This window comes from Mastomys coucha, unplaced genomic scaffold (assembly GCF_008632895.1).
Source record: "Mastomys coucha isolate ucsf_1 unplaced genomic scaffold, UCSF_Mcou_1 pScaffold14, whole genome shotgun sequence".
Taxonomy (NCBI): domain Eukaryota; kingdom Metazoa; phylum Chordata; class Mammalia; order Rodentia; family Muridae; genus Mastomys; species Mastomys coucha.
Genome location: NW_022196896.1, coordinates 86106142 through 86129952, shown reverse-complemented (window position 1 = coordinate 86129952; position 23811 = coordinate 86106142). Strand labels below are relative to the sequence as shown.

Here is a 23811-nt window from a genome sequence, read left to right as displayed (position 1 = left end):
AAAAAAAAAAAAAAAAAAAAAAAAAAAAAAATTCTTACAAAGGAGAATAGAAAATAGAAAAAAACAATTTTTCAAGAAAAATATACTTTTATCTACATGTCCCCTGGAACTATTTTCCTGGGTGTCTTTCTGAAACTTTTAAATATTTATTACATAAAGTAATAAAGTTGTTATTTTTATTCCCAAATACAGAACCAAGAAATACAGGTGATTTATTTACAAGTGCCAAATTATAGGGATGTTTTGGCTTTTCACCTTTGAGCCCAGGTATTCACCTGCAGCCCAGATTGACCTGGAATTCATAAAATAGTCTAAACTGGCCTTGAACTTGTGGCAATCCTCTTGCCTCAGCCTCCCAAGCTCTGAAGTAGAAGTAGTTACAAACTTTTTACAACTATGAAAATACCTTACCTTTAATATTAAAGGCAAGTTACTTTAATAAAGATTAACTAATTAATTAGTTTTTCTCAAGACACTGTTTCTCTGTGTAACTCTGGCTGTGCTGGAACTCTGTATACCAGGCTGGCCTTGAACTCAGAGATCTGAATGCTAATGGTGTATGTCACTATGACCAGGTAATAAAGATTAATTTCTTTTCCTGGATCTTTAGATATAAAAATAGATATTCTGTCTTATATTCATAACAAATAAATATTTTCAGAATAAGAATGGAAATACTGGAAGGCACAGAGATGGCTCAGTGTTTAAGAGCATACATTCTTCTTGAAGAGGACCTGAACTCAGTTGACAGCACCAGAGCTCATAAACTGCCTATAATCCTAGCTCTGGGGGATCTCATCTCACCCTAACTAATCTGCACATCCCTGCTTCCACACCCACATAATTAAAATGTCAAAAATAAATCACTTTAAAAAATGAGAACACTGAGAGGAAAATGATAACCTTTAATCACACTATTAGGCTGGCTTGTCAGCATTTATTCCTGTCCTTTATTTGGTCCCAGTTGCCGACACCTTCAGATAGACAGCAAACCCCTCAGGACCTCACCGTTCGTTCTGCATGGCAGTTGACATTGGATTGACCGTTGGGCTCACAGACTTGTTTCTCTCCCATATCATCATGAGTTCAGCCATTCTCTCCTCCGCACACTGTGCAGTGAGTCGGGCCTCTGCATCCTGGTCCCAGCAGTCTTCGATTGTTTCCTTGAGTGACCTCACTGCCTGCAGCACAAAATACATATCAGACAATTGCTGTTTTTAAAAACTATATTCAGGTTTTTAATTTAAAATATGTCAAAGAAAATCAGGTTTTGTGTGTGTGTGTGTGTGTGTGTGTGTGTGTGTGTGTGTGTGTGTGTGTGGCTTTTTGGTTTGTCTGTTTCAAGACAAGGTTTCTCTGTGTAACCCTGGCTGTCCTGGAATGCGCTCTGGAGACTAGGCTAGTGCTGAACTCTGAAACCCTCCTGCCTCTGTCTCCTAGTGCTGGGATTATAAAGATGTGAACCACCATGCTAGGCTCCAAACTAATATTTTAAAAAATATAATAAAATCTTTTTCTAAAAACGTGAAAAGTGAGGGATTCCTAAAAGCAAAAGAGTAAGTAAATAAGGAAGTTTTAAGTTAGCTCCTTGAAGAATTACTCAAAGGGCCAAGCAACTATGGTTAAGTTGAATGTGTTTCTTCAAAGCCTGGGATTTACATCACTATTGTTATTTCACAACCCTGTTGTGAATAGCCACTAATCACACTTCAAAAATCAGTTTTAAGGAACAGCGTGAGGTGGCTCAGAGAGCAGATTCATTTGCTGCACAATCTGGGTGATGTAAGATTGATCAACAGAATTCAAATAAAGATGGGCTAGAGAAATGGCTCAATAGTTAAGAGCACTGACTGCTTTTCCAGAGTAGCTGGGTTCACATCCCAGCAACTTTATGGCAGCTCACAACTGTCTGTAACTCTAGTTCCAATACCCTCATACAAGTGTGTGTGTGTGCGTGTGCGTACATGCTGGGTCTGGTGGCCCAAGGTTTTAATCCAATGGGAGGCAGAGGAGTGGATCTCTGTGAGTTGGAGGAGCCTGGTCTGCAAAGTAAACTCAAGGACAGCCAAGACTACATAGAGAAATCAAACCCTGTCTTGAAAAACAAAAAACCAGAAAGTAGAAGGAGAGAACTGACTCCACGAGCTGTTCTCTGTACATGTACACACATACACACATACACACACACACACACACACACACACACACACACACACGAGAAAAGGAAAGGAAAGGAAGGGAAAGGGAAAGGGAAAAGGAAAAGGAGGAAGGAAATCTCTTTAGACTTGTTTCTGGATTTATCTATTTTATGTATCTGAGTACTCTATTTGCATGTACGCCTGCATGCCAGAAGAGGGCATCAGATCCCACTATAGATGACTATGAGCCATCATGTAGTTGCTAGGAACTGAACTCAGGACCTCTGGAAGAGCAGTCAGTGCTCTTAAACACTGAGCCCTCTCTCCAGCCCATCTGTGGATTTTTAGCTTCAAGGTTTTTAGCTGGGGCTGGACAGATGAGTTACTGGACAAAACATAAGTATGAGGACTGAAGATTACACATGCAGACTCACAAAAGCTGGGTGGGCCAAGCAGCCTCCCTGCAACCCCAGAGCCATTAGAGGCAAAGATGGGAATCCCAGGACAAAGTGAACAGCCAGACTAGCCAGAGCACCAATCCCCATGTTCAACACATATCCTGCCTCAATATAGGGTAAAGAATGATAGAAGACACTCAATGTCAAACTCAACGCTTCTACATACATGTAATTACATATTCACACCCATGAATAACACACTCACACACACACACACACACACAAATAAAGCTTTCATTTACTATAATATCTACATTTCCTCTACTTCAAAAAGATACTACAGCTTAAGGGTTGCAGATTTAGCAATATCAATATAAAATAGCAAGTTTAACTAGAACTTCAATTCATAAGAACATTTTAGTACATGTAAATACATAACACACACATATATATGTATATATATGTATACATATACACACATACACACACACATATATATTCCATGTTTTTTTAATCAGATAAGCCTATATGAGGCTAAAATTCTTGTTAGCACTGTTGGTGACATTTTAAATGTTCCTAATAGCATGCCCTCTGCAAAAAACAAATTTGAAGTGTAAACCTACAAAATAATTTAATTATGTCCTGAGTTTTGAAAGCTCCCATATATACTAGGGGAAACCAGGTACATGTACTTGGCAGGTCACAACTCAGAAACATCTGGGAAAACCATAAACTTCAGTAACCGAGGATCTTTAGGTTTAGTATTTCTTAGAGCTGAAGGCCATGCTAGAACATTAAAAATCTTGGGTAAATGTTAAAGGAGGGTCCTAATACAAGTCAGTCATGAGATGCAGAATGTTTATCTGTTTATCATGTAACACTTAAGATGGCATTTTTTTTGTCACTGTAACATTCAGAATGTCTATTTTTATTTATTTACTTTTATTATTTTATTTATTTTTAGTTTTTTGAGACAGAGTTTCTCTGTAGCCCTGGCTGTCTTGGAATTCACTCTGTAGATCAAACTGGGCTCAAACTCAGTGATCAACCTGATCAACCTGCCTCTGCCTCTGCCTCTCTAGTGCTGGAATTAAAGACGTGCGCCACTACACCCAGCTGCTTATTTTATTATTTATTATGTTTATTTATTTATCTAGGTTTTAGGGACTTAATTAAGCACCAAATGTCCAGTTTCAAAAAAAATGAATTTAAAAGGAAGCTAAGTGTAATGTTATGCTTTTTAATTCTAGCACTTGGGAGGGAAAGGCAGGAGGATCAGGGGCTCAAGGATATTCTTGAGCCTAGAGTAAGTTCGAGACCAGCCTGGGATAGATGAGATCCTGCCTAAAAACAAACAAAACATTAAAAAAGAATGTGAAGAAACAAGAATGTGCTGTCTACTTATAGTAAAAGAAAATTTTAACAGAAATTGAGGAAGTAAAGACATTGATTTTTTTTTTCTTTTTTTTTTGGTTTTCTGACACAGGGTTTCTCTGTGTAGCTCTGGCTGTCCTGGAACTCACTCTGCAGACCAGGCTGGCCTCGAACTCAGAAATCCGCCTGCCTCTGCCTCCCAAGTGCTGGGATTAAAGACATGTGCCACCACCGCCCGGCCAAGATATTAGATTTTTAAGTGAACTGGTTTAAATATGCTCAAAGAGCAAAGGAAACAATGGACAAAGAACTAAACATAAGAAAACAATTTTTAAAGAGTTTATTTATTTACTTTGTATTTGTTTGCATGTACATGTACATGTGGTGCTTACAGATCCAGAAGGCAGCACTGGGCATCCTGGAGCTGATGTTGTGAAGTTTTGTTCTGCTGTAGGTTCTGGGAAACTAATCCCAGGTCCTCTGCAAGTACAGAAGTGCTCTTAACTGCTGACCTTCTCTTTAGCACTCTCTACCCTAAGAAAGTAATTTTAAAAAAATAATTATTTTTATTTTTATTTTTTTATTTATATGAGTATACTATAGCAGTCTTCAGACACATCAGAAGAGGGCATCGGATCCCATTATAGATGGCTGTGAGCCACCATGTGGTTGCTGGGAACTGAACTCAGAACTTCTGGAAGAGCAGTCGGTGCTCTTAACCACTGAGTCATCTCTCCAGCCTGAAAGCAATGTTTTTAATAAACAGAGCAGCTATAAGAGATAGACATTTTTTTTTTTCCGAGACAGGGTTTCTCTGTGTAGCCTTGGCTGTCCTGGAACTCACACTGTAGACTAGGCTGGCTTCGAACTCAGCAATCCTCCTGCCTCTGCCTCCCAAGTGCTGGGATTAAAAGGGTGCACCACCACTGCTCAGCGATAGACATTATTTTTAAAAGACTTACATAATACTTTACAACAGTAACAAAATTTCAGTATTTGAGTGGATTACTAGCAGATATAAGCAGACAGAAAAAAGAACCTGTTAACTTGAAGATGGAAAACAAAATGATTCTAAGGCCAGAAGTCAAAAGAATAAGCAGCAGAGATCAGGAAGCACATGGACATGGGTCTCAGAACAGGAGCAAACATGCTGCAATTTCAGAATAGGGCTTCCAAACAGAGCAGAAAGGGAGAGGAGGAATACTTGAACACGTAGTTTGAAACTCCTCAAATTAAACAAAATAAGTGAATCCATAGACTTAAGAAACTTGATGAGTATTAAGCAGGATAACATATTAAGCATATAATCATGAACCCTATAGCTTCATGATAAGAAAACTTGTAATTGAAGTGTCATAAACCAAAAATAAACAGAGATCCTGAGGAATTTTAAAAAAGATTATCCAATAATATCAACAGCCATTTCTCAGTGGAAACCATGGAAGGAAGCCAGACAAGTATGACATATTTAAAGCAATGAAATATTAAACAACTGTTACGGGGCTAGTGAGATGGCTCAGCAGTTAAGAGCACTGACTGCTCTTCCAAAGGTCCTGAGTTCAATTCCTAGCAACCACATGGTGGCTCACAACCATCTGTAATGGGATCTTGTGCCTCTTCTGGCCTGTAGGCATACATACAGGGAGAACCATCTATAGGGGGATTTGATGCCCTCTTCAGGCAGGCAAATATATATGCAGAAGAACACTCATACATTAATAAAAAAATTAAACAAGAAAACAACTGTTAAGAAAAATTATAGGGCTGGTGAGATGATGGCTCAGCGGGTAAGAGCACTGACTCTTCTGAAGGTCCTGAGTTCGGATCCCAGCAACCACATGGTGGCTCACAACCACCCATAATGAGATCTGATGCCCTCTTCTGGTGCGTCTGAAGACAGCTACAGTGAATTACGCCAGAAAGAGCAGGAGCCAGAATGAGTAGGGCGGAGCAGGCCCTGAGCGGGGATGGGGGGGTGGGGGGTATCAGAGGGAGCAGGCTGGAGTTCAATTCCCAGCAGCCACACACATGATGGCTCATGGCCATCTGTACAGCTACAGTGTACTCATACACATAAAATAAATAAAATAAAATAAATCTTTAAAAAAAGAAAAATTATATATCAAATAAAATTATCCTTCAATAATAAAGAAATTAAGATAATCCCAGATATAGCAAATCTAGGGAGGTCATTGCTATTAGACATGCCCTATAAGAAAGTTTAATGGGGTTCTCCACCCTAAAATTTAAAAAAAAAATTATAAGAGCTAATAAACTGTATTTTAAATAGCTATTCCTTTTTAAGAGAGAATTAACAAACCTTTAGTCATTTTAATAACCTATCTACTTCCTCTCTAACTCCTGTACTGTATTGTTACTGCAGTAAAACTGTTTCCCCACCCCCAGCTGTATCTTATCAGGTTTAAATGGATTTGTTGGAAGTAAACCAACTATTACAAATCCCTTACTTAGCAATTTCATCCAAATTAGAAGTAAAAAGTTTTCAGGTAAATCTGCATGTGCTGCATATCCCACAATAGTAGGGTTGCAAATAGATACTTCAAATACATCTTAGCTGTGTTGAAATCAAACAATTTAAAGAAGATGAAAAGAGCCAGGCAAAAGAGCCGGGCAGTGGTGGCTATTAGACTATTAATAATAGTCTATTAATCCCATGCCTTTAATCCCAGCACTTGGGAGGCAGAGGCAGGTGGATTTCTGAGTTGGAAGCCAGCCTGGTCTACAGAGTGAGATCCAGGACAGCCAGGGCTATACAGAAAAACCCTGACTCAAAAAAAAAAAAAAACAAAAAACAAAAAACAAAAAACAAAAAAAAAAAACAAAAACAAAAAAACAAAAAACAAAAAACTACAATTACTGCAATTTATTTTAACAAATTTTCAGAAATCTCATAGACATTCTCCCATGGGGTCAAGCAGCTCTGGAGAACCCTGGTAAAGTACAACTCATCCTCCTCCCCTCTGCTACTGGGGTTCTTAAGGAGCTGCCCAAGTTCCCACAGCAGAAACTGTAAATGGAGGCAATTGTGTGTATATGAACATAATAAGAAGTTCTTTAATGGTCATATACTTAAAGATTGCAATCTTATTTGAAACACAAGCTTGTTTTGACATTAATCTATTAACAAAGATGACCAATAAGATAAAGTTCAGTATATCTAAATGGAAATATACAGGGACTCTCTAGTCTCTGATATAGCAATAATGAAAATAACCTATTCTACTAAAACAATCTGTAAATGGAATGTGAAAATATATAGTGAAATGATTTAAATTACTGTATTTCTTCATGTTTTTTCTTTAATTATAGTTAAGAAAATTAATTTGTACTAAGTATAAAAATCTAATGAATACCTTTAGAAGTAGTCATTACTATCTTCTTAAAAAATATGAGGAATTATGATGTCTCATAGAAATATAAGTATAATTACAGAAGCTGAAATAAAGATTTTTAAATTCATTTACTGGGGAGAATGGCATGTGCTGTGGTGTGATTATAGCAGTCAGAGGATAACCTGCGTCAGTCAGTTCTCTGTCCACTCTGGATTCCAGGGACTGAAATATGTCATCAAGCTTGGTGGCAAGGGCCTTGGCTTGATGAGCTATCCTGCCATCCAGAAAATTAAAAAATATATACTGAAGAAATAACTGCTATAAGAGTAGTACTAGTGAGAAATTACCCAAGGACTCAAAAGGTAAAGCTGAGCAAGTCCTGAGCAACACTGAGCAACGATGAAAACCAGATGGAAGCTGGAGGTATAGCTCGGATGGTAGATTGTCAACATACATGAGACTGTGAATTAGAGGTCAGCACCACATAGTTAGCACAGTGGCACACACTTCAGAGGTGAAGGTGAGGATTCAAAGTATGCTCAGTTACATCGTTAGTATGTAGCCCCATTTCCCAGACCCCCCTGCCCCCACCAAAAAGATGGAAAATACAAGAAAGAAATTCAGATTTGAAGTGTCAGGTAGTTCAATACTAGTTTAATGAGAATTCAAGGTCAAAGAACTATAAGGAAAGAAGTAATTTTTAAAGAAACACTGGAGAACTTCTGATAGCGGAAAGTCCTGAATTTTCAAAATGAAAAATCTATTCAATACCCAGAGGGAACCGTGTGAAAAGATCCATGCTAACATACACCCAAGTGAAATTTTAAAACTGCTATGGCAAAATAAGTCTTAACAGCTTTCAAATAAACAAACAAAAACTGAGTGTGGTGGTACATTCCTATAATCCCAATGTTGTGGGTTGAATGCCAGATCATCCGTCAGTGGAACTGTTTGGGAAGGATTAGGAGGTGTGCCCTTGATGGAGGAGGTGTTTTGTCACCGAGTGCTTCAATCCTTGAGGTTTCAAAAGTATATGCCAGGCTCATTCTCACTTTCTCTGATAGCTGACTACTGATTAGCATTAGCTTTCACCTAATGCTCCAGCACCATGCCTGCCTGCATGCTACCAAGATCATCCTGTCATGATGATCATGGACTAACACTTTGTAACTTAAGCAAACCCTCAATTAAATGTTTTATAAGTTGCCTTGATCATGGTATCTCTTTACCTCTAAAATAGTAACTGAGTCAGCCACTATGTGAAGGTAGAAGCAGAAGGAAGGGGCATTTAAAGCCATCCTCACCTATGCAGGGGGTTTGAGGGCAGTCTGAGCTGACTGAGATCTTATCTCAAAAGGAAAAAAAAAGCACGCAAGAGAGAAACAAAACAGAAAGCAATGGACATCTGTGTGAGATAGGCTGGTAGGTAAAAACACTATTCAGGCAAGCGTGACAACCTGGGTTCTGAGTTCAGTCACTGGAACCCATTCAAAGTATCATGTATGCATAATCCCAGCACTTGTACTGCGAGATGGGCAATGGAGACAGAACAGACTAGAAACTCAGGGACTAGGCAATCTGGAGTAAGCAGTGTGGCAGAAATAAAAAGAGAGACCCTGCCTCATCAAGGCAGAAGGCAAGAACTGACTGCCAAACTGTCCTTTGACCCCAAAATGTGCACCTATCATACACTCCCCTGCCCGCAAATGGAGTAAGATTGGACTACATCCAAATTTTCATTATGAAGACTGTAGGGCAGGGGGATATTTTCGTTCTTTGAAACCATTACTGTGCTGATTATTACTCATGTATGATACCAAGATGGAATGTTCTGAAACATGCAAGGATTGTAATGTTTAGCACCTAATACACATGGTACTATAGTTACTTAAGTGGAACTTCAGCAAAGAAAGAAAATTATCTGAAAGTAAAAGAAAGACATAAGATTTAAAAAAAAATGTTGCTTCTGGGTAGAACCTAAAAAGAACAGGGAGAAAAAAAAAAAGATGACAAGGAAGCAGGGAGTCCTGCTGGATGGTAAAAACAATCTTTCCCAAATGGCAAGAGCTTATAGCACTATAATATCTGTAGCTCCTAAGACACCAAGCTCAATGTTGTGTTGTATAGGAAATGTTTACATAAACACAATTCTCATGGTTTTATGTTATTGAACTTCCTAGATCCAGTTGGTTATATACTCACCTCTGCACATCACCCAGCCTGTCTCTGACAGTACTTCACATTGGAGCCCAGGCTGGGCTTGAACATTTTAATTCTTTTGTCTCAGACCAGGGGTGGGGGACAGATGTGAATCAAAGCTGAGCAGCTTCTGTTTTTGCTCATCTAGTTCTAGTAAGAAATCCTCATTTTCTTACCAGGCTATTTTCTTTCCAGGCTTCTGGGAACTTGGGTCTCTGCTTTTCTCTCGACACAAGAACCTGCATATCCTCAAATGTGGGATGATTTCCAACTTCTGTCTGAAAAGCCATCTGGTAATCTGGTACAGATTCACCTGTGTATTTATAGAAAAGAATGAGAGAATTCTAGTTATCTTAGAGGACAGAACAGCAGAGCTATTTCTAACATCAAATTATATGAATTAGATAGCATATTAGATATCATAGCATAGAAATCATATGCATTAAAACCTTTCACGAGCATATGCAAATTTCAGAGACATTATTATTGATCTGATATACTGTGAATATTTAGAAGTCTCAAATTTTATTGATAAAATAGTTTCAATGCTATACAGATATTTTACTTATTCTTTAGTATTGAGGATCAGACTCAAGGCCTTGCTAAGTATATACTAAGTACTTACTTAGTACTAAGTATGAACATGCTAAGTACACACTTTAACCCAGAGCCCTGGACAGCTTTTGTTTTGTTTTGTATTCCTTTATGTTTTTTTCAAGACAAGGCTTCTCGTATAGCCCTGCCTATCCTAGAACTCACTCTGTAGACTTGGTTGGTCACAAATTCACATAGATCTGCCTGCCTTCCAAGTGCTGGGATTAAAAGTGTGTGCCACCACTTCCTGGTCTGGTATCTTTTTAAGTAAGTTTCCTACCAGGGAGCTCAATGTTATGGGTTGAATGCCAGATCCTCCATTAGTGGAACTGTTTGGGAAGGATTAGGAGGTATGCCCATGATGGAGGAGGTGTGTTGTCACTAAGGGTTTCAAACCTTGAGGTTTCAAAAGCACATGCCAGGCTCATGTCTATCTCAGGGTAGACAGGTATTTTAAAATGAGTTTGTCTAATATTTAATTTAGGAGGGAAATATTACAATACTTAGTATTTAAAATTATGACTGAACTCTAATCTCATATTAGAAGATAGTAAAAAATTCCAGGATTTAGTACAATAATATGCAACCAAATTTAAGGAGAAAGACTGAATAATCACCATACCTTATCAGGTTATTGGCTCTATTCTAGTTCAGCCAGAATGTACCAAATACTGCAATTTTTCAGTTTTGGCTTGCTTTTGGAGATAAGATCTTATGTATTCCAGGCTGGCCTTATATTCTTTATGTAGCCAAGGATGGCTCTGAGCTAGATCCTCCTGCTGTTATTTCCTAAGAGCTTGCATTACAGGGATGCACCACCACACCAAGGTTATGTGGCACTGAGGACTAAACTCAGGACTTCGTGCATGCTACATGGCACTATACCAAATGAGCTAACTCAGGGATCTAAGTCAGTCTTATATAAAACTGTTTATGGCAATGAGCATGTTACTGTTTAATTTTCCTCTTAAGAAGTAGTATTTAAATCTAGAATTTTTTTTAAAGATTTATTTATTTATTATATGTAAGTACACTGTAGCTGTCTTCAGACACACCAGATGAGGGCGTCAGATCTCATTATGGGTGGTTGTGAGCCACTATGTGGTTGCTGGGATTTGAACTCATGACCTTCCGAAGAGCAGTCGGTGCTCTTCCCTGCTGAGCCATCTCACCAGCCCCCTTAAATCTAGAATGTTAATGCATCACTATCGTCTCAGTATCTGACAGCTGTGTACGTCACCGATAAGCACAATTAGCTGCTTACAATGAAATACGGCTGACTTTTACAAAATGTGGTAAAGTGTATTAATAAACACACAGAGACACACAGAAGGCTTCTTAAGACTAATACATAAAAATCCAATGGCCCAAAGCAGTGCTTCTCAACCTTCCTAATGCTGTGGTCCTTTAATACAGTTCCTCACACTGTGGTGACCCAACCATAAATTTATTTTCATTGCTACTTCAAAACTGTAAGTATGCTATTGTTATAAACAGAAAATAGAATGTAAATATTTTTGGAGATACAAATTTCCCAAAGGGGTTACAACCCACAGGTTGAGAACCACTGGCCTAGAAGACTCTTGGCAAAGAACACAAGAGAATTACAGTCTTCCTGGCTCCTCACTACCACTCACTCTAATGTACAAAAATAACAAGACAGATTAGAAGTGATGGCAGTTTGAACATTCGGGTTCTAATCTGGGCTTCATCTCTTCCTTGGGAAAGTCCTTTAACTCCTGTGTGTTTCAATCTTCCTGTCAGTGAAGTAGTATGTCTGTGTCCCTTATCTCACTGCACGGCTCTAAAAGGTATAATGATTATAATCTACTCAACAAAGCCCAAGTTATTAGACTACTGCATTGCACTTAAAAACAGGTGACATTTTTGCATATTTTTAAGATTAAAATGAATCAATATTAACATTCAACTCTAAGACAAAACTAAAAGATTTAAAGATGATGGCTTGTAGCATTTTCTTCTTTGAAACCGAAACCTACCTCATATTACACAATCAATTCTAATGCAAATTACCTGTAAACTGTACTTTACTAGCTGGTCTGCCTCTCATATGATGATGTATATACTTCCCAGTTATTTATTAGCTTCCCCTCCCACAAAACGTTAGGTTAACAGAACTAAAAATTAATATCTACTTGTTTTATTAATATCATTCAAAACTTACTATAAGAAGTTAGTGTGTGCTTTTGTGTAAATGCAAGTTTTGACATTAACTACTAGCGAAGAAAGGCTGGGAGATGGCTCAGCCTGTAAACTGCTTGCCACGCAAACATGAGTTAGGCTGCTATCATCTATCTAAAAAGCCCACCATTGGGATATGTACTAGCACTAAGGGAGGCAGAGCTGGGCAGATTCCCGGGGTTCCACAGCCAGCCAGCTTAGCTGAACCAGCACGCCCCAAGCCACAGAAAGAGACCTTGTTTCAAAAAATGAGTACGGCTTTTGAAGAATGATACCCGAGGTTGACTTCTGGCTTCCACAAGTACACGAACCCATGCATGTACACAAACAAGTACATGCATACACACACAATCTCTCTCTCTCTCTCTTTCTCTCTCTCTCTCTCTGTCTCTCTCTCCCCAAAAATAAAAAATAAAAAAAATTCCACCAAATATTTATAGTTCTAAATCTAGTTTTTCAATAGATACTTATGTGGAGCTAACATTATTAATACTCTTCGGAAAGATGTTAATCTCCTATGATGATGGGAGATACTACCCTTAACAGATTTTCTTAAAGCTTTATAGTCATTGCATTGCTAAAGGGAAGTCCTATAATCTCATTTGCTTTCAAGCTGTTGAGAAGAGATCAAATATTTGACCCTGTCATTTAGCATGCCTTCCCTCTTCCCTCCTCTGGATTGGTTAAGTGTGTGTCTACTTCAGAGTCATTTTTGGTTCCCATTTCAAATGACATTATTCTATTTCTTTTCTTTCTCTTGTCTTTTTCTTTTGTCCTTCATCTAAACACTGTAGCACTTTACTTTTTAATCATGCTAAGATACTTTAATTCATTATTTTACAAATACTTTATAGAATCAGCCTTCATTACATGTTTTCATTCAGCCTCAAAATATATTTTGCATTTTGAAATAAACAAAAAAATCTTAAGAATTTTATAGTTATTATACAATACTCTTTAGGTTTTAAAAATTATTTTTAGATTTTATTTTATATGTTTCAGGGTTTCACTTGCTTGAAGGTACATGTTTTGTGTGTGTGTGTGTGTGTGCGCGCGCGTCCAGTTCCCAGTGACTGCAAAGTCCAGAAGAGGGCATTAAACCCACATGGGGGTTCACAACTGTCTGAAACTCAAGTTTCAGGTGATCCGATACCCTGTTCTGGCTTCCATAGGCACCAGGTATTCATGTGATGCACAAACATACATGGATCCAAAACAGTCATTCACATACATAAAATAAAAATACATAACTTTTAAAAGGTTTAAAAAGTACCCTGTATATTTTGTGTTGTCTTAACACTTTTCTCATATTCTTTTTCATATAGTTTCTGTCTTCTTTATTTAATGGAAGCTCTTCTTAATCAAGCAATGATAATAATAATAATGATAATAAATTATTCTTAAAGCCAAGTGTGGTGATACATGCCTTTAATCCTAGCATCTGGGAGGCAGAGGTAGGTCAGTCTGTGAGTTTGAAGCCAGCCTGATATAGAGAACAAATTTAAGATCTGCCAGGACTACACAGAGAAACACTGTCTCAAAAAACAAGTTAAAATACTCATAAAATTTAAAAATCATTGTGATGGTTTGAGTAAGAATGGCCTCCATAAACTCATATCCAAATGCTTGGTCACCAGAGAATTGAACTCTCTGATAGGATTAGAAGGGTCAGGAGGTGTATGCCTTGTTGGCAGTGTCACTAAGAATGGCATCTGGTGAGAACCTCTGGCCTTCACGTAAGTGTGCATATACATAAGTATGCACACACACATCTCTCTGGGAGTGGAGTGCATGTCTGTAAAAGTTGAACTTAAGAGGAAGCAGTATAGGGAGTGAGTGCACAAGGTAGAAAGTGGCTTGGGCTACATGGAGAACATTAGTAGATCAGGGCTATCCAGTAAGACCCTGAATTAAACAACAAACAAAACATAACAAAATAAAATAAAAGCAGGGCTGGAGAGATGGCTCAGTGGTTAAGAGCACTGACTGTTCTTCCAGAGGTCCTGAGTTCAATTCCCAGCAATCACATGGTGGCTCACAACCATCTGTAATGGGATCCAATGCCCTCTTCTGGTGTGTCTAAAGAGAGCAATGGTGTACTCATATACATAAAATATATAAATCTTTAATAAAATAAAATAAAAGCAAGTTACTGATTATATTATGCTTAATAAAGGAGTAATTCAGACATTCTTCTAAAACTATATGTTAAAATGTTAAAAAAAAAAAAAAAACCCTGCTGGGCAGTGGTGACGCACACCTTTAATCCTAGCACTTGAGAGGCAGAGGCAGGCAGATTTCTGAGTTCGAGGCCAGCCTGGTCTACAGAGTGAGTTCCAGGACAGCCAGGGTTAAACAGAGAAACCCTGTCTTGAAAACCAAAAAACCAAAAAACAAAAAACAACAACAACAACAAAAAAAACAAACAAAAAAAAGGTGTGCCAAAATCCTAGTTGCTATTTTCAGAAAAATGTCTTAATTAACTCACTAGAATATTAACTTCTAATTTATTAAATATATACTTTAAAAACATTTATTTTTATTACTTTTAATTATATGGATATGTATGCGTGTCTGTGTGTAGCTACGTGTATGTGAGTGCAGAAGGCCAGTAAGAGTGAGGGCTGAAGACTTATTACCAGAGTGAAACAACTCAATGAAAACCTGGAGCTATTTATTTATGTACTTCTTTACTTACTTATATGTATATATATATATGAGTGATCACCCAGAAGAGGCACTACAAATGGTTGTGAGCTACTATATGGTGGCTGGGAACTGAACTCATGACCTCTAGAAGACGAACCAGTACTCTTATCTGCAGAGCTATCTCTCCAGCCCCCCTGGAGTAATTTTTTAACAAAAAACTTTCTGATCTACTTTGTTCTGTTAATGATATTTCTATTCTGAATATTACATATTCAGATGGCAATGAACTGAAGGTTTAAAGGAAAAAAAATTATTGTATCCAACTGAATTGTTGAATGCAAGTGAGAAAGAGGGTACAAATGTATCACTTCAAACACGGATAAATCTAACAGCAGTTCTCACCTGGGAAGAGGTCTGTGCACCTCATAAACACCTCCCAGTAGATCAGTCCAAGCGCATACATGTCCACTTGCTTCAGAGCTGACTCACAGTCCCTCAGGTTCACAGCTCCTTCTAGCACTTCTGGTGCCATATAGCGAATTGTTCCAACCTGGTCAATTAAAAGTGGTACTTTAAAGAAAGAAAACACAACATATCCTGAAGGGCAAACATTAGACCAAAGGTCATATATAAAATGTACTCCTATAAATGATACTATTAGGCCCTAAGCAGGTCACTGAGCCCTTTATATACTGTACTTTAGCAATCTCTCCCTTCTTAGTAATTAAACAATATTAACTGCTTTAGCAAAACCTACTCATTGATGAGAAAGAAGAAAGCAATTGTTCCTGTGCTAACTCATTGCCCACCTTTGCAGTATAGTCAATAATGTAAAATAAAAACCATCAAACACAGTGAGAAAATTGCAAAGCAATATGTACATCATTTAATATTTTTAAAAACTGTAAATATGTGTGTATATGTACATCTATGTATATGAAAGCAGAGAAAAGGGTCATTGTATTATGTTACAATGTAATCAGAGAGTAGACTGTCCTATCTCAAATTTGGTAACCTTACTTCAAAAGTCAATTCCTGGCTGAGTCTAGTAGCACATGCCTAAAATCTCAGCCTTCAGAGGAGAATGTTAAGTTCAAGGCCAAATTGGGCTATATAAAGAGAATCTGTCTCAAAAAATAAAACAAAAAAATAAAGCACAAACAAACAAAAACAAAACAAAACAAAAAGCCAATCTAATAAAGTTCTCTTTTAAAATAAACAACAAAAAATCAATTCTAAGATACTTCTTCATAATGTTTGTTCAAACGAGCTAGAATTTCAAAATGAATTGATAACCTTACATGGATCTTTATATATTTGTATTTGGTATTTCCTAATTTTCTAACTCACAATAGTGCCATAAGTTACAGTACACAAGAATAACTGTTGTGTCATGATTTCAGGGTATGCCAGTGTGATGCTTGCAGGCTCACCTCACTTATAGCCGCATTATCTTCTTCCCCTGGGCGCACCAGCCTGTTTCCAGTTAGCCTCATGGATAAACCAAAGTCACTGATAACACACGTGCCGTCATTCTTTACCAGGACATTTCTGCTGTTTAAATCTCGATGGGAAATTGCAGGTTTATAATGATCTGTTTGGATAATTTCAAATACTTATTAATGTATAAGTAGAGCTAGTGAGATTAAATTAACATGCAGATAAGGGGAGCCACATACATGTAAATCAAAGATAGTGCTTCTTCCACCTGTTAGTTATCTTCTAAAAAATGGGGTGGGGGGAGAAAAGAAAGCTGGATGTCAAGGCCCGCCTCTCTAATCCTGTTCTAATTCTAGTACAAGCTTGTTTTTCTCTTCATTTCTTTCTTTTTTGGTTTTGTGTTCATTATTGTAGTTGGTTGGTTAGTAGGTTGATTGGCTAGTTTTTTCAGACAGGGTTTCACGAAAATCAGGCTGGCCTCTGTATAGCTGAACTCCTGATTGTCCTGCCTCTACCTCAAAAGTGGTTTAGTTACAGATTGGTGCTACCATGCCTGGCTTTCTCTTTATTTTTAAGGCACAAAAGGAGGCAGTACCAAAAGGAATTATTTGATATAAGTAAAACACACACAGTTAGCTAGCTGATTCAGAAAAAGTATCAACTGAGAAACTATGGCTCAAATTTCTTAAACCAGAATAATTACATTCTAAATATATTTTAAATACTTATCCTTATACCCACAAACAAGTATAGCTACCAAAGATGCTTCCTTTTAAACAGCAGATAGAAACCATTACAGAAAGCCACAACTGGTAAAAATATGAATAGCGACTCACCATGACGTGTTTAGCTCCAACTGATATGATATATGTACAACACAATACCTACACTAAGACTCAGAACATCACAAGAAGGGGTGAACACACCACAAGAGCCAGAGGACCAGGACATCTGGTAAGAGACTGTCTCCTATACAGGACAGGGAAGCCACACCCATGAAATCTGAACAATGACAATGTCAATTTGATATGCCCCAAAAAATGGGGAAATCTCACATCCCAATCCCTAGATAAGGAGCTAAAGGCAATTAACGACCTCTGAGAGAGAATCAGTTCTCCTACAGAGTACACCCCTAATTGATTATCTAATACAAAATAGTCAGCCCTATATGCACATGAGCAACACTGAATGGATTTAATGGGAAGCATGCATGCATGGATGCATTTCTTTCTCTCTCCCCACTTCCCCATCTCTCTTTATTCCAAGACAAGATCTTACTATGTAGCTCTAGAAGTCATGGAAATTACTCTGTAGACCAGGATGACTGCAAACTCACAGAAATTCACCTGCTTCCGGATTAAAGGCATACAACACTGCACCTGGATAGCAGGTTGTATTTATACATTTGAGAGAGAGAGCAACAATAATAAAAGAGAAAAGTTATAAAAATCGGGTATGGCGTATGTAAGTGTATGCATATGTGTATGCTTCCCTGTGTAGGTGTGTGGAGGCCAGAGGTCAGGTGTCTTCCAAAATCTCTTCTTCACTCAATTTATTTGAGACAGGGGCATATGGCACCCATCTTTATTTCCTGTACTCTGGAATCAAGAGGCAGGGAGAACTCTGAGTTTTGAGTCTAGCCTGGTCTATATAGAGAGTTCCAGAAAAGCCAGAGCTACATAGTGAGACCCTGTCTCAAACAAGCAAACAAACAGTGATCAGACGCTGGAAAGAGGTCAGTCTAACTTAAAGTAAAGTTGACATATGGTCTCTTCTTGAACCCGAAGCCATTTTAGCTAGGCTGGCGACCCTCGTGTCCCTGCTCTTCAGCACTGAGGTAACATGCTCACCACAGTGCCCAGCTCTCTGTGCGGGTTCTAAGGAGCTAAACTCAGGCTTTCGTGCTTGCTCAGGAAGCATTTTAACACTGAACATCTCCCAACCCTGAAAGGATACTTTAAATATTTTGAAAAATATACTTGGGAATATTTTTGAAGTAATTGGGTAAAACTAAAAATTCAAATATATATGCAATATATATACAAATATATACAAAGTTTTTAGAAGCTAGTGCTACCACTAGCTAATGTTTGGGGAAAAACAGATTTGTTTAGGTAAAAAAAAAAATATTCAGCCAGTATTTGATTTAAAATCTCGCTGAATCATGCAAACCTGAAAGAGGAATTAGGATGATATTTTAAATTCTGTTTTAAGCCAGCTTCCAAAAGGAGTTATAATATTTAAAAGTAAGGAAACACAGTCCAATGGCTAATGTGCTAAAACAATGAAGCAAGAGCACAAGTTGCTGACACAGGCAATAACAGGTCAATCTTGTACTCAGGAAAAGATGTCAAGTAAATGAGCCAATAAATTATTCAGAAGAAATTATTTATATATGAAGCATCAGCTAGAAAAGATGATCCATGCTCTTATATAATGGAACAAAGATGTAAGAAACGGATACATTAAAGTTCTCCTCACTAAAGAGGTCAGGAAGACTACAGAGCAGTGACAGGTTACAGAATGACAAACTGTGGTACAGGAGTAACAACCCGAGAAAGCAGAGGCACCGTTTTTTACAGCCATGCTAACTTAGGGAGCCTGTGCTGGAGTGCACACTGAAACAAAGTGAGAAAGAAGGGATCTAACAGATGCTTCGGGCAGCCAGTGAAGAGCACATGAGAGCTGCGGGGAACCGTAGCTCCAATCGGGACTATAATACAGCTCGACTACTAGGCCAAGACTGCTGTCTACTCTCACTTAAAAATGGAACCTAACACTGTCTCAGGAGCAATTCACTCAGCAAAGACGAAACAAGTGTACTTTTGGTCTCTAGTGGGTACGTGTGGATTAATATGGACAGGACAGGAACTTCTGGAAGTGGACAAGGACAATTCCTTTGCCCCTCTTTTTTTCCCCCTGCTACCTAGAATATAACACAATGGACAATGAGATGACCATGAAGATGAAAGCTACATGTAAAGGATGGCAGAGAAAAACCAAGGGGCCGTGAGTCATTCTATCAAAGCAGTCCTTGATCTCTCTTTAGGTTCTGGTTTTGATTGTTAGTGGGGACTGAAGCCAAGTGCCTCACACACACTCGTCAAGTACTCTACCACTGGCCTATACTCTCAACCCTCTCTCTAGCTGTTCCCTCCTCCTCTTCCTCCTTTTAGGAGCCAGGTCTCATTATGTCGTCAAGGCTGGCTTAGAATCACTAGACATTGCAGCTGGACCAGTGAACAAGCCTGCTTCAGCCTTCTGAGTATGAGGACTATCAGTATGTGCCATCTCACTCGGTCCCCAGAGTTTGTTGTTTTTTAAAGATTTATTTATTCATTTTATGTATATGAGTACACACTGTAGCTGTACAGACAGTTGTGAACCTTCATCTGGTTGTTGGGAATTGACTTTTAGGACCTCTGCTTGCACTGGCTCTCTCTGGTAGACTCCACTCGTTCCAGTCAACCCCGCTTGCTCAGTCCCTGCTCGCTCCGGCCCAAACATTTATTGTTATAAATAAGTACATTGTAGCTGTCTTCAGATGCACCAGAAGAGGGCGTCAGATCTCATTACAGGTGGTTGTGAGCCACCATGTGGTTGATGGGATTTGAACTCAGGACCTTCAGAAGAGCAGTCGGTGCTCTTACCCGCTGAGCCATCTCTCCAGCCCAGTCCCCAGAGTTTTTAAAAATAGTTCTCACCATATAGTCCTAGTACATCCGAACCCTGTCATGTAAACTTAAGCTGGCCTCAAACTCAGATCCACCAGCTGCTGCTCCTGACTGCTGAGAATGAAGGCATGAGCCACCACCACATTTGGCTCTCCTGCGACTCTTATATGTATATGAGAAAAAATTTTTCTTTATACTTAAAGCCACTGTTGTTTCCTCCCTTCCCTGACTCTAGCTAGCAGAGTCTTAATTTATAAAAGGATATTTGAGTATTACAGCTTATGAAATAAAAATCCATGTAATATTAAAACTAATACTCTGTTATTTGTTCACATAAACAAAACAAATACAAGGAAAAAATAGCCTAGCGAAAAGTATTAACCTAAGGTTCACAAATAAACTTCAAGAGGTCTAAAAAAACCTCTAGGATTTTTTTTGTCTGGTCTTATGATATTAGGGATCAAAGGCTTTATATATGCTAACGAAGCATTCTACCACTGAGATACACTCCCTCCAAATAAATTTTTCTAAAAATGGCTATAAGTATACTTTTAGAAAGAAAATCTTCAAATTCTTAATGAGATCCATCTTGCATTTCTTTCTGTTACACTCAAATATGTTTCTTCATGCTGGATATTTTAATTAGTAATTATAATCTTAAAATATTCAATTTTTAACAGTATAAATTATCATTTTTCTTTTAAAATATGATTAAAATTTCATTCATCTTACCTCCACGTGGTAATTCTGTGTGAAGATAAGCCAGTCCTCTAGTCACAGAATGAGCCAGACGGCAAGAGCTTACCCAATCACTTGTATGAAGACTCAGATATTTGCATAGAGATCCCTGTATAAAGAAAAAAGGATATCAAAAATTGAAACTAATTTGCTTCAACAAGAAGAGGCAAGTTAGGCAACCTTCTGAAGGATTTGCACAGGTGAGGTAGGATTTGCACAGGCTAGGATTCCATGAAGATATAATGATAATGATATGGTATTTTTGAAAAGAAAAGAAGAGAGAGAGGATGCTGGCTAGTTTTATATAACTGACACAAACTATAGTCATGCCTCCACATGATTAGGCTATAGGCAAGCTTTTAGGGCATTTTCTTAATTAGTGATTAGAGGCTGATGATCTTGGGTTCTATAAAAAAAAAAAAAGCAGGATAAAAACGCACATACATCCCAAAACAAACAATAACAAAAAAGCCACCCACATTGGTTCCACCTTTAATCCTAGGCAGAAGCAGGCACATCTCTGTGAATTTGATACTAATCTGGTATGCACAGTGAGTTCCAGGACAGCAAGAACTACATACAAAGGCCAAATCTAGAAATGATACCAACAACCCCAAACCCCAAAACAAGAAAGCAGGATGAACAAGCCAGTAAGCAGCAATATTAATCCTAACTACAACGGGGGAAAGAAGGAACTTAACTATCAATTTTTATGTTTCAAATATTAAAATTATAGACGATTATTTCCTTTTAAACACTTCTTTGGACAATCTGATTAACTTGAAAAAATATTTTTTTGTTTACCAAATTTTACATTCAATATCGTTATGATTTATAAATAGAACATATATAGCTTTTGTAAGTTAGTACAGTCAGTCCTCTATACCTGCAGGCTTCATATTCTAGATTTCAATCAACTATATCTAAAGTATTTGGGGATGGGGATGTAAACTACCTGGAAAAGTACTTGCTTAGTATGTTCAGACCCTGGTTTCTTCTACAATAAAGTCAAGAAAAACAAACAAATAACCCAAAGATTATCTCTGTATCTGTATATAACATTATTTTTCTTGTCACTGTTTTCTAAACAGTATAACAGTGAGTAACTATTAACATGGCATTTATACTGTATAATCAAGAAATGATATGCAAGCATTACATGGAAATGCTATATGGACTTTTATATAATGGACTTGAACTTCCGTCAGTGTGTGTGTGTGTGTGTGTGTGTGTGTGTGTGTGTGTGTGTGTGTGTGTGTGTGTGTATGTGTGTTAGGTATACTAGAAGCAACTGCCTGAGAACACTAAGGGATGACTGTATGTACCTGTTCACCTCCAAGTACTCATCCACAAATTACAATAAGCTTCTGATGAGACAAGGAGCTACACAAGAATGAATGTCACCTGGTCTACAGAGTGAGTTCCAGGACAGCCAGGGCTACATAGAGAAACCCTGTCTCAAAAAAACAAAAAACAAAAAACAAAAACAACAAAAAAAGAATGAATGTCAAACAAAGTGCTGGTAAGTCTGATGAAAAAGCTCTGGCAAAAGAAAGAGAGAAAGAAGGGAAGGAGAAAGGGTAGGCAAGGAAGGGAGGGCATAACACAGGAATGGGAGGAAGGAAGAGGTGAGAGATGAATGCAGAGAATTATTAGTGTTTTGTTGTTATTTAAAATAGGATCTTAGAATAATAGTCCAGGCAGGTCTTAACTCACAATCCTGCCTTAGCTTTGTTACAGGTGCTAGGATTACAGGTATGTGCCATGATACTTGGCTGAGTGATGTTTGATTCAAATTTGGGCATAAAATTCTTATCTCATTGCAGAACATTAATAACAAGTTTATAAACAAGCAACATTGTAATACATGGTGAAGATCTGATCAAGGGTACAATAAATGGCAGGATCTTTTTTATAAAGAACTTACATTGGGATAATACTCCATCACAAGCAAATACTCCATGCGTCCATCTGCAGTGAGCCTCTCATCTCCAACTATGAAGCGAGCAATGTTATCATGTTCCATCAAAGGCACTCTGTAAATGTTTTTTTCATTTATAAAATTCTGACGGTTTGCAAAAGAAAATACTTTTACAGCAACTGGACGCTCATCCAAAGAACCTTTATATACTGCTCCATATCGACCCCGTCCAATCAGCTGTTAAAAAGGCAAATTATTAATTTATATTAAAATTGAACAATTAAATTTACTAAAATGAAAACAACAACAACAACAACCCCCCCACACACACACACACACACAATTCCTCACTATATATTCTACTCTGCTTTCAGTTTATTTGTTACCAAAAAGCAGCTACTATTGGGGTCTGGTCTAACTGAGGAAACTCCTACCTGACTAATCTCCCGATTGATGAGAGCTTAACACTCTGGACAAAATGAAAAGTAAACAAGAAGGCCTAGACACACTGAAAAATAAGCAAAAGCAGTTAGAGTCTAAGGCATCGAGGCACAGAAAAAAGGAATGCATATGTGGCAAGCTACCCATTTCTATGGGTTTTTGCTTGAAAGCTGACTCAAATCAGCTTTGAGTAGTGGAACTAAAAATGGCACAAAAGGTCTTTTGAACCAGAGGATGTAATCTGTGGCAACCAGAGCTTCTAGAGTGAAGGAAGGTGCCTCCATAAGAGAAACCAGAACAGGGAATTCAGTGAACACGTGAAACAGGTTCTAGGTAAATGGACTAACCGAACTGAGAGTTGAGCTTCTGCCCAAGGGACATGTTTGTAGTATGTGTCTAACCAAGTCAACTGCTTACAAAAACAAGTAAGAAAAATCACCACACAGGGCTAGAGATGAGAGCATACTAATCTTCCAGAGGACCTAAGTGTGGTTCCCAGCACCCACTGCAGATGGCTATAACTCCAGTTCCAGGAGACTCAACACACCTTTCTAGTATCCACAGACAACTGTATTCATATGTACATACCACATGCAGGCAGACACACACACACACACAATACTAAAATTAAATTAAATCTTTTTTTGAAAACCAGCAAACATTAGAAATTAGCAAGAGTCTGGGGGGGGG

General features: G+C 38.0%; 1 protein-coding gene across 2 annotated transcripts in view; it reads right to left on the bottom strand.

Annotated features, from left to right (window-relative positions):
- Positions 1–23811, bottom strand: part of Bmpr2 (bone morphogenetic protein receptor type 2) — a 106655-nt gene that overhangs the window by 12213 nt on the left and 70631 nt on the right. For both annotated transcript variants that reach the window (XM_031367634.1, XM_031367635.1), the window contains exons 6-11: positions 22687–22917; positions 20754–20868; positions 16341–16501; positions 15310–15457; positions 9639–9775; positions 1009–1181 (exon numbers count right to left, since the gene is read on the bottom strand). In XM_031367634.1, coding sequence (XP_031223494.1) covers positions 1009–1181; positions 9639–9775; positions 15310–15457; positions 16341–16501; positions 20754–20868; positions 22687–22917 — 965 coding nt within the window. The remainder of the gene's footprint in view (positions 1–1008; positions 1182–9638; positions 9776–15309; positions 15458–16340; positions 16502–20753; positions 20869–22686; positions 22918–23811) is intronic.